The sequence below is a fragment of the Bufo gargarizans genome, chromosome 9 (genome assembly GCF_014858855.1).
Source record: "Bufo gargarizans isolate SCDJY-AF-19 chromosome 9, ASM1485885v1, whole genome shotgun sequence".
Classification (NCBI taxonomy): Eukaryota; Metazoa; Chordata; class Amphibia; order Anura; family Bufonidae; genus Bufo; species Bufo gargarizans.
The window spans coordinates 21,378,908-21,397,842 of NC_058088.1; the positions used below are offsets into that span (position 1 = coordinate 21,378,908).

At 44.1% G+C, this 18,935-nt stretch overlaps 1 protein-coding gene across 1 annotated transcript in view; it reads left to right on the forward strand.

Annotated features, from left to right (window-relative positions):
• The window catches only part of LOC122919317 (H-2 class II histocompatibility antigen, E-S beta chain-like), a 92,199-nt gene extending 84,837 nt beyond the window's left edge, over positions 1–7,362 (forward strand). Inside the window, exons 3-6 of the mRNA XM_044268268.1 lie at positions 3,572–3,859; positions 4,962–5,075; positions 5,643–5,675; positions 6,987–7,362. Coding sequence (XP_044124203.1) covers positions 3,572–3,859; positions 4,962–5,075; positions 5,643–5,675; positions 6,987–7,003 — 452 coding nt within the window. The 3' untranslated portion in view covers positions 7,004–7,362. The remainder of the gene's footprint in view (positions 1–3,571; positions 3,860–4,961; positions 5,076–5,642; positions 5,676–6,986) is intronic.
• The last annotated feature ends 11,573 nt before the right edge of the window (positions 7,363–18,935 follow it).

Sequence of the window (18,935 nt, forward strand, 5' to 3'; positions counted from 1 at the left end):
CCAGACGTCCATTCCGTGCCATCTGCAAAATTATAGAACATGTCTTATTATTGTCCGCATCACGTACAACGATAGGACTGTTCTATTAGGGGCCGGCCATTTTGTTTTGCAAAATGCGAAGTGCACACAGCCGGTATACGTGTTTTGCAGATCCGCAGTCCATGTGCATGAGCCCTTAGGCACATAATTTTCCTCAGATGTCTCCAGGACCTCAGTTGGCTAGACCTCAAACCCAGAACGGACCACCTCACCCTTTGTGTCTACGGGCTCATGCACACGATCGTTGTCGGACAGTGCCCATATTGCAGTCTGCAAACAGCGGGTCCACAATATACAGGCACTGGCCTGCAGAACGGAGGCACGGAAGCACTATGGAATGCTTCCGTGGATTTTTTGTCCGTGCCTCCGACCGCAGAAAAGTAGTGCATGCAAGTGACTGGGTCTACATATGGCAGCCCTACGGTCGGTGCCTGTGCATTGCAGACCAAAATTTGCAGTTCACAGCACAGGCCTGCCTGGCACACGTTCGTGTACACGAGTCCTACAACAGATGTATTCCTCTCCTCCCTGTGTGAGGATACACCCTGTACTATGACCAGGGGCGTAGCTGTAGTGAAAGCAGAGGAAGCTGCTGCTGCAGGGCCCAGACTCAGTACTACATTATATACAGTATATACGTTGCACGGGAGGAGGGGCGGCAAAGATGTTGGTGAAGCACAGTTCAAAAATTTGCTTTGGGGCCCAGTAATTTGTCGGAACCCCACTGACCTCTAACCACAGAACAAAGCCCAGATAACACACCCTCACAATATTGGCCATGCTGTGCTACCTTCTTTATAGTTGCCTCATCTTTCTCTTTTTGTTCCTTGGATATTATCATGAATTCGTCCCCACATAAATAGTTCCTTGGAACCGAACCCGAGTTCGGTACAAAGGTTTTTTACAGTAGAAATGAATTTCCGAAGTAATTTCACAAAGTCTCGCGAGACTTCACAAAGTAATAACTTCAGCTGATCGGAGCCAATACATTCCCACTCCGTACAGTATTAAACAAAGTTTTATGTGAATCGACTTCGGATGAAGAATCTGAAGTCAATTCGCTCATCCCTAGTTAAAATGGATCTAAAAAACGGATGTAATACGGATGTCACACAGATGTCATCCGTTTTATTTGGGAGTATCCATGTTTTGCACACTGCAAAACACATTGTGTGCATGAGCCCTTAGAAACAAAATCTTTGGCCTTCTGGCCACTAACTATATATTAGTTTCCCTCACTAGCAGGATCTGGATATAGCCTCTTTCACATGGTCAGTGTTTTGCATCAGTATTTGGTCAGTATTTGCAACCAAAAACCAGGAGTGGAACCTACAGAGAAAATGTATAATAGAAATATGTTTGCCTCTTCTCCTGGACCCACTTTTGGACCCACTCCTGGTTTTGGCTTACAAATACTGAAGCAAAAATACTGACCGCGTGAAAGAGGCCTCAATCACCCATTGATGACCTATCTTGTGGATAGGTCATCAATATCAAATCAGCGGGGTTCCTTTTGTAGAAGAGGTCAGATATTCAGTGTGCGCCGCAGCCTCTTCTTTCACTATGTGACGTTACTGTATATTGGTCACATGGCCTAGTTCCAACTCTATCCCATTGAAGTAAGTGGGGCTGAGCTTCAATACCAAGCACAGATGCTATACAATGTACGGCATGTTGCTTGGTGAGCTGCAGGGAGTCCACAGCGCACACCAGAGCTCTAGTGATCGCAGCAGCTCCCTAAAACAATTGATCGGCCTGGGTGCCAGGACTCGGGCCCCCGATGATGTGATAATCATTATAGATTATCATTATAATTTCCTGGATAACCCATTTAAGTGCCTAGCTGATGAACAGACATGGAAAACCCAGTTTTCCCAGACATTCTTGCTCTTACTTACAGGGGTGCACCACCAATGAGCCAGGTGAGGTGATCGCCTCAGGCAGCACCAGATAGGGGCAAGAGGGGGACAGCAGAATGGCCATGGGCAATGAGCGCTTTCATTGTGGAAACGCTCATCTCTACATATTCATCTGCATTGCTGTACTCAGGACGAATGCTGCAACGGGGCACGGGAGCGATGTCTCCTTGGCCCACCGTTTCCTCTAATAGGCTTTATTCGTAGTTCCTGTGTAGCCTATCAGAGGCTGTTGTCATTATTATAGCGCTGCATAGAGCCCAGGGCACAGACTAGAAGAGGTCCATGTCTTGTACTGCATCGCTGACAGCAGGATATAATGTTAGGACAATTAGAAGGCTGCTATTGTAAGGTGTGCTTACTGTACCTGTCTCATCGATAGGTTGTTGGTTTTCATATCTGGCTTTTGGCTTACAGCCTTTGTGGTATTGTCTGTTTATTGTATGTCATAGGTAATGATTTATTGTTATTTTAAAAGATAATATAGAACCTATAGGAAAACATGTTTGATAATAGATAGGAAAGTACCTATAAAAAAAGTTATTGGTGATAGACAAGATAACTATAAAAAAAGGTATAGATTATAGGTAGCATAATGATGATAGGCAGAAGCTATTGATAATAGGTGGGAAAATATTATGAAAGTATAGAATGGTTAATAAAGCAAATGTGTACATAGAAAAAAATGATAAAAGCTAATAGAATAAAATAGTAAAGGTAGAGTCAAAGAGTTAATTCCTATAAAGTAACTCTTTCCTTGAATTTTAGTAAACAGAGGTGCGTCTTATAGGGTGAAAAATACGATAATAGGAATGGAAAAGTCCCTCTTATTATTAAGACCAGCTTTTTACGCCGGTCTTAGTTTCTTATCCCCCTCCCGTGCTGCCGGTAGATTTGTCTAATTTATCAAAAGGCGTGCACCTCGTCATAAATTAGGTGCATCTGTGACAGTCCTTGTTGACTGACATAAAACCTACACCAGCCCATGTTTCCAGGCATAAATGTTAGTAAATTTGCCAAGGACATTGGACACAGAATAAAACCGGCCACGCGGCTAAATATTGTCGCACGGCCTGATAGAAAAGGGGACTTTGCACTATTTTATGCCTAAAATAGTCGCAAGTCTCTTAGTATATATCCCCTAATAAGTTATTTTAACCCATGTTGCGACCAAAATGCAAAATCAAGCAAGTGATGCAATTCTGGGCGATTGGGCTTACCCAGAGGGGCCAAGTCTCACCATCCGCTCTCTGAACATGAAGGTCAACAGTGGTCCAACTTGCCACTGTAGCAGCCATGTTAGGCCGGGTTCACATCACCATTTAGTTTTCAATTTTTCTGGAGGAAAAATAAAGAAAAAATGGATCCTGTATTTTAAGCATCCGTTTTGCTAACTTATGCACATTTAGCATCTGTTTTAGCCTTTTCTATCTGAGGGCTGTTATTTGAGACAGAAAACAAAGTCCGGATTTTTTTCTATCTATATTAATGGATCTCAGATGGAAATTGGTCAAACAGATGTCAATAAGAAAACATAAGCCACGCTACGACGAGTGGTCCCTTCCAGCAGTTTATTCTGTTTCTATCTCTAGCTTCTCTCTTCTTTTGTATTCCAGTTCAGCCTGAAATAGTTGTGTCCCTGATACCTCGACATGAAGAGCCAAGCACCGTGCACCACCTCCTGCAGTGTAATGTGTTTGGTTTCTACCCCTCGGAGGTGGAGGTGAAATGGTACCGGAACAACCAGGAAGAGACGGAGCTGGTTACATCATCTGTGGTTTTTAAGAACGGAGATTGGACTTTCCAGATTCTGGTGATGCTGGAGACAGAGATCCAGAGCAGTGACACATTCACCTGTGAGGTTCATCACAGCAGCCTGGAGGCCCCGCACCGAGTAGACTGGCGTAAGTCTTTCTTCTCGTCATAGAAATAATGTGAGGTTGTCTCTCAATAACAGTGTATGGCTTGCTGCACACATTTTTTCTGCCTCTAAAATACTCCGTGTATCAATGGTATGTTTTATATCACATTATTTAGTGACATTCTGTACATGGTTTTTTCTTCTGATTTGATAGTCCTGTAAAAACCATATGAACAAAAATTAAATTTACTGTATATTGTATTGAAAAACTGGAAAAATACTTTGTGAGGTGAGACTGGAAAAAGATGCAATTCCGTCATTTTTAGGTTTTGTTTTTACACCATGTGATAAATTTACATAACAACCTTATTGTGCAGGTCAGTACGATTACGGCGATACTACATTTTTATAGTTTATCACTTTGTACTAAATATTTTGGGGGGAGAGGTGAGGAAAAAACAGCAACTTTGCTGTATTTATTTTTTCCATTATGGCGTCCAGTGTTTGTGATAAATATTTTAATTTTCATACATTTTTGGATTTGGCAATATCGATGATGTTTATTTTTTATTGTCTATTGTTATATGTAAAGTTAGAAAAGGGGGTGACGAATTAAAAAAATGTGTGTTTTTACAAAAACATTTTTTTTACTGTAAAACGTTTTGCGGACAAGAATAGGCATGTCTACAATGGGCCGCCCGTTCGGGATTCCGGACCGCAAAAAACGGCACGGTCGTGTGCATGAGGCCTAAGGTAGATAATTAGCTTAATATAGTCTAACCAATCAGATTTTGGGAAGTTTAAGCAGTGATTGATTAGGTAATTGAGCTAATTGTTATAAAGTAACACTTTCCTGGAATTTTTAATAAACAAACAGAGGTGCGTCTTATAGGAAATAAAATACGGTATATTGCCACAGCCTGAACTAATATTGTAAAAAAATGCAGTGGTCTCCAGGTTGAGGCTCTTGAGCTGCTGTAAAACTACAACTCCCAGCAGGCTCTGACTGTTGCAGCAGCTGGAGAGGGGCAGGATGGCGAATGCTGATATACAGTTCTTTGTTTTATGTTCACTTTTACTACATGCAAGACATTTTTTCCCACGCAACAAAAGTTGTATTTTAAATAATATTTTTTTCCCCACAGACCCAGAGATTTCAGATTCAGACAGGAGTAAGATGGCAACTGGAATTGGTGGATTTGTCTTGGGAGCAGTTTTTCTCATTGCTGGAATTGTGATGTACTTGAGAGGACGAAAAGGTAACTGATGATCCAGTCAGCCACACTTAAAGGGTTTGTGCAGCGATTTATATATTTATATATTATCCTGAGGATAGTCATTAATATCTGATCGATGGGGCCCTGACACCTGGCACCCCCACCAATCAGCTGTTTGAAGAGAAGGCACAGGTTTCAGTTTGTTACATTGCACGACGTCTCAGGAGTGCAGTGTATGGACGTGTACTCGCTCTATTCACTTGAATGGAGTGGGTACTTGTAATTGCACTTCGCTGCCACTGCAAGGGAGATGACACCTAGTGTAAAGACCAGGCATCGGTGCTCGCTTGGAGTGCAACCTCCTCTTCAAACAGCTGGTTGGTGGGTTTGCTGAGTGTCAGACCCCCGACGATCATATATTGATGACCTATCCTGTGAATAAACCATGAATATATATGGCCTGCACAACCCCTTTAAAGCCGTTGTGTCGTACATGAGTAATAACACTAGTTAGGAATTGTATCCTGCATTTTTGAGCGGTTTTCCTTCCTCCCCATCAGGAATTTTTCTGCATACTAATTTTATATTTTTGTTTGTTTTTCTTTTCAGTCCAAACTTCATTTCGGGGACCTCAAAGCGAAAGTAAGTTAAATAACTAATTATAAAAATGATGTTCCAATTCTAGGAGGGATGACATTATTCTACATGTCACACAGTGTCTTTGTGTAATCAGTAAAGTGGTAGGCACTGCTGATGGTGTGTTAAAGGGAACCTGTCACCGGGATTTGGTTTATAGAGCTGAGGACATAGGTTGCTAGATGGCCGCTAGCACATCCGCAATACCCAGTCCCCATAGCTCTGTGTGCTTTTATTGTGTCAAAAAAACGACTTGATGCATATGCAAATTAACCTGAGATGAGTCCTGTATGTGAGATGAGTCAGGGACAGGACTCGTCTCAGGTTAATTTGCATATCTATCAAATCGTTCTTTTTACACAATAAAAGCACACAGAGCTATGGGGACTGGGTATTGCGGATGTGCTAGCGGCCATCTAGCAGCCCATGTCCTCAGCTCTATAACCCAAATCCCGGTGACAGGTTCCCTTTAAACCATCTGATGGGAGCGGTCATCTGCAATTCCTTAACGTGTCGCCGTTGCACCGTTCTGTGGCCCCGCAAAAAAAATATAGCATGTCCTATTCTTGTCCGTTTTGCGGACAAGAATAGGCATTTCTACAACGGGCCACCTGTTCCGCAAATTCTGGAAGGCACACGGGTGGCTTCCGTTTTTTGCAGATCCGCGGTTTGCGGACCGCAAAAAACAGCATGGTCGTGTGCATGTAGCCTAAAACAAATATGCACACAGGTGCCGATTTACAAACAGAAAAAAACTGCATGTGTTACTTTCGGTTTTGATGCGGATTTGATACGGTTTTGCCAAAGATCTCACACTTCCATTGAAAAGGGTGAAAGCCGCACGAAAAATTGCAAACATCATTGACATGCTGTGGATTTCCCAATTCATGATGGTACTATATTATGCTGCGTTTTTCACATAAAGAGGTTTTTCTTGGAGTATGTATTGATGGCCTATCAATGTGCATCAGGGTGTGATTATTGAGGGTCCAACAACTCAGACCCCACTGGTGAACAGAGGGCCACCAGTGTCACAGCCCCTAGATTGCTTATCCAGGCACATTGTGCTTGTCTCTACATGATGCATTCACAGCACCATCACTACACTATCTAAAGGGTCATCAATGCATACAAAACCCTGGACTGTGGTCTATCATGAGGACCACACGTTGCTGCGATTTCCCCCTCATCCACTAACCGTGGCCTGTAGGACAGTGCTGCATCCTTACTTTGGTCTGTCATTTGAACTGTATACAAAAAGAAGCATCATTTACATCCAACTATTCACTAATCGACTCTTCCTCACTTTTCTTTCAGATTTCATCCACACTTAACAGGGAGAACGTCTGACAAATCACCGGCTTCTTTTCTATTTTGCAAATTCAGAAATTGACACAATTGACTATTTTTGACAAAGACCACCGTGTTATCCAAAGCCGAGTACGGGATGAAATTGTTAATGTAAAAGTGCAGTGAAATCTGCTGTGCTCTGTATATACATGTCTGGGTGACGGCAGGATAACAAACAGGATTCCTCCCCTATAAACTCCCCTTATCTGTCGTCTCTGGATTTTATTGCCCAGGTTTTATATGGATAATTGTAATGCGCATTTACTGCACAGTTTTCTTTTTACACGCACTTAATGTGTAGCTTCACGTAACAGCGGCATCTTATTAAATGTTAGGAATCTGATTGAGTAGTCATTTTAAGTATAGATGCATTTGCAGAAATTCTACATTTCGGTTGGACCTTTTCTTCCCTTTGATGTATGCAGGTCTGCAATGTTAATGGTAACATAGAATCACATAGACAATGTTAGTCTAAGGGGGAAGATTCAATAAGTGCTAAGAAATCGATGTCTGAGACCCATACAAAATGAGAAATTACATACACAAAAAAAAACACTCACCTTCTGACAGTCCTGCTGTTTCAGTGCCACAGCGCCCGTCCCCCTGACCTTCCATATACACTTCTATGTGACATATGCACAAATGGTATGTGACCACTGAGCCTCCCGCAAGTCTACAGTCCGTGGACTATTACCAATTGCAGACAGCTGGCGGGAGAAGAGCAGCCACTTGAATCCCTGCAACTACCCAACTCATTGCATCAATATAGCGACTGTTCTTTGCTTGTGTATCAGGTATATACGTACCTTTGTGTTGCCCAAACGCAGTGTAGTAGAAATGCTGTAACTGCAAACGGATTACCACTAATTGCTGTGGTTTCACACAAAATCCAAGTGCTTCCCATATCCTTTCTGCAAAACCAAGCAAATCAGTGGCAATTCACAAGTGGTTACAGTGAATCGGCTGCACTGTGAATGGGCGCCCTAAGGGTGGGTTTCCACAGTTCAGCTGCTGCTTGTGTCTGGAAGCCCACCCCTCACAGTGGTCAATGGCCACACAATTGTGCAGTTAAAACTGAGGTATTTGGCCACAAGTCGCAGTGTGGAAACCTAGCCTTGAACAGTTTCCTAATTTGGCGAAAATTATATTAAAAAAAGTGAAGCTTCAGAGAAGAATCAACAGTCTGGTGACATTCATGTTCATCTTTGAAACTCCATTGCTTCAACTTTTTATGTCCTTTACAATTAGAAATGCTTGGACACTGATCTGCTGCTCTTTTCTGGGTTCAAGCTTTTTTGGTGCCACATGTAACTGATAATAATGTCCTGTAAGTCTGGAGGGATATACAGTGGGATGCGAAAGTTTGGGCAACCTTGTTAATCGTCATGATTTTCCTGTATAAATCGTTGGTTGTTACGATAAAAAATGTCAGTTAAATCTATCATATAGGAGACACACACAGTGATATTTGAGAAGTGAAATGAAGTTTATTGGATTTACAGAAAGTGTGCTATAATTGTTTAAACAAAATTAGGCAGGTGCTACATGTGGTCGCTGTTGTTGTCATTTTATTGATTCCAAAACCTTTAGAACTAATTATTGGAACTCAGATTGGCTTGGTAAGCTCAGTGACCCCTGACCTACATACACAGGTGAATCCAATTATGAGAGAGAGTTTTTAAGGGGGTCAATTGTAAGTTTCCCTCCTCTTCTGAAGAGTAGCAACATGGGGGTCTCAAAACAACTCTCAAATGACCTGAAGACAAAGAATGTTCATCATCATGGTTTAGAGGAAGGACACAGAAAGCTGTCTCAGAGATTCCCGCCGTCTGTTTCCACAGTTAGGAACATATTGAGGAAATGGAGGACCACAGGCTCAGGTCAAGTTAAGGCTCGAAGTGGCAGACCAAGAAAAATCTCGGATAGACAGAAGCGACGAATGGTGAGAACAGTCAGAGGCAACCCACAGACCAGCACCAAAGACCTACAACATCATCTTGCTGCAGATGGAGTCACTGTGCATCGTTCACCCATTCAGCGCACTTTACACAAGGAGATGCTGTATGCGAGAGTGATGCAGAGGAAGCCTTTTCTCCGCCCACAGCACAAAAAGTGCCGCTTGAGGTGGGCTAAAGCACATTGGGACAAGCCAGCTTCATTTTGGAATAAGGTGCTGTGGACTGATGAAACTAAAATTGAGTTATTTGGCCATAACAAGGGGCGTTATGCATGGAGGAAAAAGAACACAGCATTCCAAGAAAAACAGCTGCTACCTACAGTAAGATATGGTGGTGGTTCCATCATGCTGTGGGTCTGTGTGGCCAGTGCAGGGACTGGGAATCTTGTCAAAGTTGAGGGACGCATGGATTCCACTCAGTATCAGCAGATTCTGGAGACCAATGTCCAGGATTCAGTGACAAAGCTGAAGCTGCTCCGGGGCTGGATCTTTCAACAAGACAACGACCCTAAACACTGCTCAAAATCCACTAAGGCATTTATGCAGAGGAACAAGTACAACGTTCTGGAATGGCCATCTCAGTCCCCAGACCTGAATATAATTGAAAATCTGTGGTGTGACTTAAAGAGAGCTGTCCATGCTCGGAAGCCATCAAACCTGAATGAACTAAAGATGTTTTGTAAAGAGGAATGGTCCAAAATACCTTCAGCCAGAATCCAGACTCTCATTGGAACCTACAGGAAGCGTTTAGAGGCTGTAATTTCTGCAAAAGGAGGATCTACTAAATATTGATTTAATTAATTTTTTGTGGTGCCCAAATTTATGCACCTGCCTAATTTTGTTTAAACAATTATAGCACGCTTTCTGTAAATCCAATAAACTTAATTTCACTTCTCAAATATCACTGTGTGTGTCTCCTATATGATATATTTAACGGACATTTTTTATCGTAAAAAACAACGTTTTATACAGGAAAATCATGACGATTAACAAGGTTGCCCAAACTTTCGCATCCCACTGTATCTGTCATCAGCTGAATATCATTTTTTTACCAGACAGATATCATCACTGCGTTATTGAGAGTGCCACACACTGCACTGCCCGCAATATGAGGCAATCTATGTAGCCGCCATGTAGATAGACTAACGTATGGTATTGAACTAGGAGATCCATACAAGAAGTCTAAAAAATATAAACTGTACCTCCAATATATCAATTATCTCCTTGGGATTTTATCACGCTGTATTTATAGACTAGATCTAGATCAATCAGATGTACATCTAATGTACCCACGATGCCAGATCAGGAGTGCATTAGTGTAAAACTTTCTTGATATTACCAGATGTGATTGGATCCCATTATAGGCTGAAATGATATGGCTCCTGCTTTCAGATGTACGGTAATTCTGCAGTGTGCAGACAAGGATGAATAGATACAAGGCACATCATAATATAGAGGTGTCACCCGTGTCATAATTCCTTCATTGCTGTATTAAGAACAATGCACGACCTGACCCAGCCAGGGCCAACCATGCAAAATAATTTATGCAAGCTTCAGTCACAGGAAAGGAGTATAAATATATATATATATTATATTCAAAGCTGTCATTATCTGATCAGAGAACAGTCAGATGGTTTATTTCCATGTGTTATAGAATATTAGGCACAAGGATCAGTCCATTGTGTTCTCTAAATCTGTTGGTAGACCTCAAAGTGGTTGTCTCATCACAGACAATGGGGGCATATCTCTAGGATATGACCCCATTGCCTTATATGTGTAGGTCCCACCGCTGGGACCCACACCTATATCAAGAACAGAGCCCCAAAACTGGGGGAGGACGCACTGCGCATACACAGCCGCCCTCCGTTAATTTTCTATGGGTCCGCCGAAAATAGCCGAGCGCTGGCTTGGCTATTTCCGTCGGCCCCATAGAAGTGGATGGGAGCAGCGACCGGTCATGCACAGTGCGCTCCCATTCACTTCTATGGGGAGAGCGCTTGGTGGTGGCCAGACCGGAGTCCTCCAGCCCCCCATTTTGCGGGGCTCCGTTCCTGATATAGGTGTGGGACCTGCTCCTATAAGACAATGGGGGCCTATCCTAGCGATATGCCCCCATTGTCTGAGATGAGACAACCCCTTTAATCTTTAATATACATGAATAACTAAGCGCTTCATTTAAAATTTGCTTGTTTAACACGTGTTACAGCTGAAATTGATCTTTAATATAGAGAGGCATCAGTTCATTGTGTGCATTTTCTAGAGTTTTATGCAGAATGCTTTTTTGAAAATCGAAATAAACCTGGTTTGGCCATCAAGTCCTGATAAAATGTGTCATTTGTTATATGAGCCTGTGGTCTTTGCGAGCCCAAGGCTCTGTTTACATGTGTATTGTTGACTACTCCCTATCTTCCAGGAGCCGTAACTCCTGCCATAGGTGCAGAGCAGCAAAAATGTAAACAGTGCCACATGACAGACACCAGCGGTGGGGGAGGTATCCCATTGACATTGGTGGAGTCCATTGGCTTTCTGTCATGGTGGCGTCAATTTACCAGGGAAAATAACAGAACTTCCAACACAGATCTAAACATCTAACAATTTTTATTTTGTTAACGCGACTCTCTGGTTAAAAAAATATTGGCTGCGGAAATTACAGAACACTTTTATTGTAACTCCTTTCCATCTTTTCAGCCGCAGATCTGTTGATTCCCAGAATTCTCAGACTACCTGAGTCATATTGTCCATCAGTAGTCCAAGACACGTGCATCTTGTGCAGTGACCCAGCGGATCACTGCTAAGAGCGAATATGTGCCAAGAGTTGTACTGTTTTTTTATGTGCACTATGTATATGCTAAATGGTTATGTATGAGCAATAAATAGTTAACATTGGAAGTCTTAGCCCAGTTTTCCAGGATTGTTTTACCTAACCCGCAGGATAACCAGAAGAAATTGACCCAACACAATAGATAATAGTAAAAATGTAAATGGTTCCTTTATTGTAGGAATCTTACAATGAATAAGGATTAGATTAAACAGAACGCATAAGGGGCCTGGCAATGGCGGAGTGAGCACGCACCTACTAGATTTCCCAGCAGAGCCTAACCAGACAGTCTATCTATGGCTCAAATGTTGAGGAGGAGAAGGGGAACTACCCCTGAGCAGCCTAATCTCGGTTTCCCCACTGGACAAGGCGACCTGAGGCGATTTTTCGGCTATCCAGACCTGCGGAGCACAGACGCAGCAGGCCGCAATCCAAATGCACCTCTCTTCATATGTAGCTCTCCTACACCCACCTCGGAATCAAGAACCCCATCTGCGGTGGAGCACACAGTGAGTCTCAGACATTCCCCGTTTAGTGTACCAGACTCCTGGGCCAACGAGGATAACCCCTTCTCCATCTATGCCGAAACCGCACAGCCCGCTGCCTCAGCGCAATAACGGCCATAAATACCTCCTCAGAGGACAGCGGGGGAGATGTGGACAGGAGCCTCCACAAGCCACTCCAGGGTGCACAAGCCACTTTCAGGACGCCTTTGACTGGAGGGCATATATGCGCTTGCTGTCTACTAGGCATGAAATGGAGAAGTATGTGGAGAGGTTGGAAGCTATCGATAGGAAGGAAATAAGCACACCACAGGCTGAGATGTCAAATCTAGGCAACACGGTGGAGGAGGTAGAGAGGAAACAAGAGGCTGCTTCAGAGAGGTTAGACGCTGTGAATTTGCAACTTAAAGAAAGGGGTTGTCCCATCTAGCAATTTCATACTCACCTGCTGCGAGCTGCGCTGTTTACTTCCTGGTTTCTGGCTTGTGAGGCTGGGCGGGCTTAGTGAGCTTGATCGCAGGCTTGTCCCGGCCGGGCCGAGCATCGCTGTCTTGAACATGCATGCCGCCGCGCATGCTCCATGGTGACTTCTTCCTGGCCAGTATAGTACAGAGCCGCGAACTCCGCCGCGCATGCGCAATGGTGAGTTCTTCCTGGCTGAGTATAGTACAGAGCTGCGCTACATACAGAGCATGCGCGTCTCTGTACTATACTCGGCCAGGAAGAAGTCACCATTGCGCGTGCGTGGCTCTGTACTATACTGGCCAGGAAGAAGTCACCATGGCGTATGCGCCGTGGCATGCACGTTCAAGACAGCGATATGCGCGTTCAAGACAGAGATGTGCAGCCTGGCCGGGGGAAGAAAATGTGTTCTACGCAGGCACGGGCCACTGATGTGGCACACAAACGGTGGCCGTATCTAGTGGATACCAGAAGAAAACAGTGGGGTAGGATTGAAAGATTTTTTCGAAGATAGGTAGGGATTTGCTAAAGGAACATAATTACAAAAATGCTCACAGGCACTTCTATAACAAATTAAAATAGGATCAATGAGATGGGAATACCCCTTTAATGACCATGAGCACCACATTAAACAGCTTTATCATTTGCACGATGACATTGAGGACAGAAATCACAGAAATAATATTAGGGTCAGAGGACTTCCAGAGTCAGTCAAGCCGGATGAACTTCTGTCCACACTACACCATTTTGGCACCATTTTGAGCAGGCCTGTAAATGACGACTTAGAAATAGATAGGGTGCATCATGCCCGGGCCCAGTGAATCCTGACCCGGATAAACCTTGGGATGTCATATGCCGCCTACATTATTATACAGTCAAGGCCGAGATCACGTTGAAGGCAAAAAATGATGCTCACTGGGATGTTAATGGGAGCTCAAGTGCAAATTCTGCAAGATCTTTCTCGTTCTACACTAACCCAACGCAAAGGTGTTGCGACCTCTCCTGGACATTTTAAGGAAACAAGGCACCCCTTATGCTTGGGGCTTTCCTTTCCACCTCGTGGTCCACAAAGATGGGAAGATATACGAGCTGTGAGATCAAGAGGAACTCCCGAACTTTTTGTCTAGCCTTGCTATTCCCACTATTCCCTCTATCACCTTACCGGACTGGAGCCCTATCCCTCCCATCATACCGCGCTCAGTCACTCAAGGATCAAAGACAAGACAGAACACAGAGACGGGGAGTTCTCCGAGAAATCAGATAGACCAGGTTGTCCGCAGTATCCCGCGCCAAGGGATAATAGTAAGTGCAGTGAAATCCCTGGGCACCGCTCTATGTAGCCTGATAATGATCTTACAATGTTTGGACCGATGAAAGGTTCTCTTTAAATCCGACCATGGACTGCTCTTCTGGCAGATCCTTTATCCCTGCCCATACTCTCCACACAGTAAAGTCTATTCTGAGATCGCAACAGTTAGTGGATGTATGAAGTATCCTTCATCCATCCGATAAGGATTATACATACTACTCCCCTGCCCACGAAACACATAGCCGCTTCAACATGTTCCTTATATCGTAATACGCCGTTACCTTCCAACCCAGAACCACTATTGGCACAGCAGTATGGTCTGACCACGATCCGTTTTTCCTTCTACTGGAACTGACGTGGAAAGGGGGGGAGAATGGGACCTAGGGAATGGACATGGTGGCTAAACAAATCCCTATTGAATAATATATCCTGTAGAGTGGCCATTGCTGATTCGATCACCAATTTCCTCTCTGACCATGAAAATGATGACACTTCTACCCCAAATAAATGGGAAGTTCTAAAATGCGTTCTTAGAGGGATCTTGATACAACAGGGTACTCGGATTAAAAGAGAGAAGGGTGCCGCAATACAATGTTTAGGTACCAACCTCAGCTCCCTAGAGGTTTCACACAAAGAAATACCCACACCTGAGATGTTGCTAAAGCTATCCCAAGTTAGAGAATCTTTAAAGAAGGCTTTAGCAGAACGATCTAGTCTACAAAAGGAACGCTATCGGGGCTATCTGTATGAACACTCCAATAAATGTGGTAGGGTACTAGTGAGATTATTACACCCTAGAGCAGTGGTGGCGAACCTATGGCACTGTTGCCAGAGGTGGCACTCAGAGCCCTCTAAGTCTATGGTGTACCAATATGCCTTAGCCTTTAGCAAACCATTCATCAAAACAGGGCGCACTATGAACAGCACAGGCAGTGCACTGAATGTAGGCAGGCTATTATAGCTAAGTGATAAAGTACATGGAAGATACACTATATTACACTGTAGTAATCAGATTACATTGCCGTGTTGGCATTTTTGGTTGCAGTCTGGGCACTCGGTCTCTAAAAGGTTCACCATCACTGCCCTAAAGGAACCCCCAACTATGTCCCATCTCTGCTCTCAGCAGACGGCCAAGAGAATCATAACCCTATTCACATAGCTGACCAATTTCATAAATATTACGAATCCTTTGTGAGGATTTCCCAAATGGTAGCCTTCGGATAAATACACAGCAGCCTTTATTCGGTGAAAATTAAAGTAATAAATGTCTTTTATTGTTGGCACACAACAAGACAACAGGCGGCAGTGATCGGCTTACTCCAGCTGACTTTAAAAATAAAAATAAAAATTCTGTCCCGTATCTGGTGACATCACACAGGTATTATTAAGGCACAGTACCGTAATCCTCACGGAGTGGAGGGGGATCTTGCTTTGTCCTCCGTCTCTTGGCAGAGACCCTCTGGCTTTCACTCAGCTCAAAGAACACCCAGCTATCCAGAGCTCCACCGTCAGCCAGGTAATAACACACACACCACCTGACCCTGCTGGCTGACTTTTTGTAAGCCAGTCAAAACCCGGCCTGGACTGTGGGGAGTAGCAACCCGCCCAGCACTATGGCTACTCCCAGTAAGAGCTGTCCCGGATTACCTTTTCACAGCTCTGCTAACTACCAAAGTGTCCATCAGCAACTGCTGCAGACATATGCACTACTGGCTCCTACTTCACCGAGGCCAGGAACCTCGGTGACACATATCTTCCATCTATGATGGTCCCTTGTGCCTTTCTACACCTTATATAACATAAGAGGCAGATTTGACAGAATGGAGGACCACAATTTGAACGTCAGGATAGACAGCTATGGGTAAAGGGGACATCCCTGTCTCGTACCATTGCGTATGATGATGGAATCTGATAAAGCACCATTGACCTTGATTCTTGCTGTTGGCTGGGAATACAGAGCCATCACCCGGTCAATATAACAAGGGCCGAGCCCTAATTGATGAAGAGTTGACCATAGGAATTTCCAGCTTACTCTGTCGAATGCCTTTTCTGCATCAACAGACTGAACGGCATAGTGGTACGTTGTGTATGAGAGATTAGGGTCAATGTGCGGATTGTGTTGTCTCTGGCTTCTCTCCCTGGCATGAAGCCTACCTGGTCTAAATGTATGAGGGATGGTAAAACCTCCTTCAGGCAGTTGGTGAGCAATTTGGAGTACATTTTATTATTGCAATTAGGGAGATAGGGCGGTAGTTACTACATACAGCGTGGTCCTTATTAGGTTTTAGTATGACCGTCACATGGGTTTCTAGTGCCTGTCTGGGGAACGGGCAGGTAGGCAATATGCTATTGTATAGTGTGGAAAGGACGGGTGATAGCTGAGACTGGAATGTTTTATAGAAAGCTGTAGTAAACCCATCTGGGCCTGGGCTTTTCCCCCCTGGTTGGGAGGCAATGACTTCCTTAATTTTCCCTTCTGTGAAAGGCGCGCCTAACTTCTCCCTAGATCCTGAAGAGATAGGAGGTAAAGCAGTCTCAGGAGCTTTAGACTCTGAAAAGGAGTTTTGGATTTAGGTGGCAGGAAGGCAGTATCACCTATCTTGATGTTCAGATCGCTAATAAACTCCACCAAATTCAAGCCCTAAACTTCTTACCCCTCCAACGGAAAACCCTATTAGATCTGCAGCCATACAACTATCGATATCTTTCTTGGTTTGGGAGAATTAATGTAATTAAGATGGACATCCTCCCCTGATTTCTCTATTACTTCCAGGCTCTCCCTATATGCCTCCCGGCAAGTTACTTCAGGGTCCTTCAGAAGGCTTTTATGCGCTTTGTGTGGAGCTCTAGTAGGCCACAGCTGAGCAGAGACACCTTGACAAAAGCTAAATCTGGGGGGCAGAGCCTGACCGCGCTCGATGGCGGCTGCATGAGTTGAGAGCTCTGGCCAGCAAACTCCTAAAGAGCCTTTTTCTCAGCACTACCTCTGCACAATGGTGAGGACACAAGCCAAGGAGAGAGCTAAGTACGCAGTGCCCACCCCGAAGGCGGCCAAACAACAACCAGAGATGGATAAATTCCTGCACAAGCCAGCTATGCAGTCAGCCACAGGGACTGCCAAGATGGTGCTTTCCCGCCCACTCCATGATCAGCTTAGTGAGGAGTCAGATGAAGAAAGCACAACGGAACAAGGAGAGGTGAGAGACTCACCAGTTCTAACGCGTCTAGTCCTAGAACAGGCGCTACAAAAAGCTTTCGCCCCTATAGCTGCGGATCTTGCTACCATTAAAGCAGTTGTCCGCCATATTGGTGTAAGGGTGGACACCCTAGAAAGTACGCAACAGGACTTGGTGACTTTTGGGGCGGCTGTTAAAAGAGTCTTTGGCAATCATGGGGAGGCAATGAATAACTCTGTATTACTCATGAAAGACCAGGAGAACAGGAGGAAAAATATCAGAATAAGAGGCCTTCCTGAGGCCGCGGATAAGAAGGACGTATTCAGTTTTATGAGCACATTATTCACGCAGCTTCTGGGACCCGAAAGAGGAAATAAAGTGCTGGTTGAAAGAGTGCACAGGGACCTGCATCCCAAACCGCCCCCGACAGAAAATCCAAGAGACATTATATGTGGCTTACTAAGCATAGGGAAACAGAAGCTTTAACATTGCAGATCTTTCAAGATATGGCGCCTTCTACTTTGCAGAAAGGACGGCTCTTGAAGCCTCTCACTGATAAGCTACGTGCAGCCAGGATCCCCTACAAATGGCTTTTCCCCTTCGGTCTCCTGGTCACTATCAGAAACAAGAGAATAGCCATATGCTCTCCGGAGGATCTACAACAGCTATGTGACAATCTCCAACTGTCTCCGATGTCTATTCCATCATGGCTGCCTCCTGAAGAAGACCTCCTGCCGCTCCCAAGTCTCCAAGGCAAAAGAGAAGCACTGGCGGAGATCTGGTGATGTGACATAAGTGTTTTAACTTACATGTTTACCGCATGGAGGAAGTTAACCGCACATTAGGTAGTATTACTTCCTTTAATACTGTATATCACAGGTTCTATTGTAGTAGGAGTTTGACTGATCAGGCAACCAAAGACACAACATTTTACACCCCCCCCCCCCCCTCTCCCCACTCCTTAGGGAGTATGTTCTTATGTAACTATTTAAGTTGATATTTCTGATTTCACGTATGTTCTAAGTTATAACTATTGTCGTTATGTTGGGTCACAGTGCAATCAGGGATTCAAGGCATCATCTACTCTCTTAATGACATATTATGCTAGCTAAGGATGCATATTTACTCTAATGTGCCTCTTTCAATGTAAATGGCTTTGGCTGGTAAAAAGAAGTCGCGTTTTTCAATTGTTGAAACAGGCAAATGCAGATGTTATTATGCTCCAAGAGACGCACTTTAAAGCTGGTAAAGTCCCAAACTAGTCTCGGGCCTTCTACCAACAGTGGTATCATGCTGTGTGTAGAGGCGTAAGTATTGCTTTTCATAGAAATTGCCATTTGAGAGGTCTGCAGAACTTATTGATCCAGAAGGGAGGTACCTGCTTGTGCGGGGTCTGAACGTGGAGGTCACTATCTGCAACATATATGTGCAGTGTCCCACATATGTGTGAAAAGGGGACACTTCAAGCATCTGAATATGTGTATATTGAACCTCAATGTATGGTATTTCCTATTTTCTGGCTGGCAATGTCATTTACATCCATTCGCCCCTAGGTGGTGCTGGCACCACGTAATATATATAGTGGTGTGTCTAGCATAGAGCAGAGTAGTGTAGAGAATGTAGTTGGTGAGAGGAGAAGAAGCAAGTTCATGGAGGAGAGACACAGACTAAAGTCACCATGTAACTGCTGT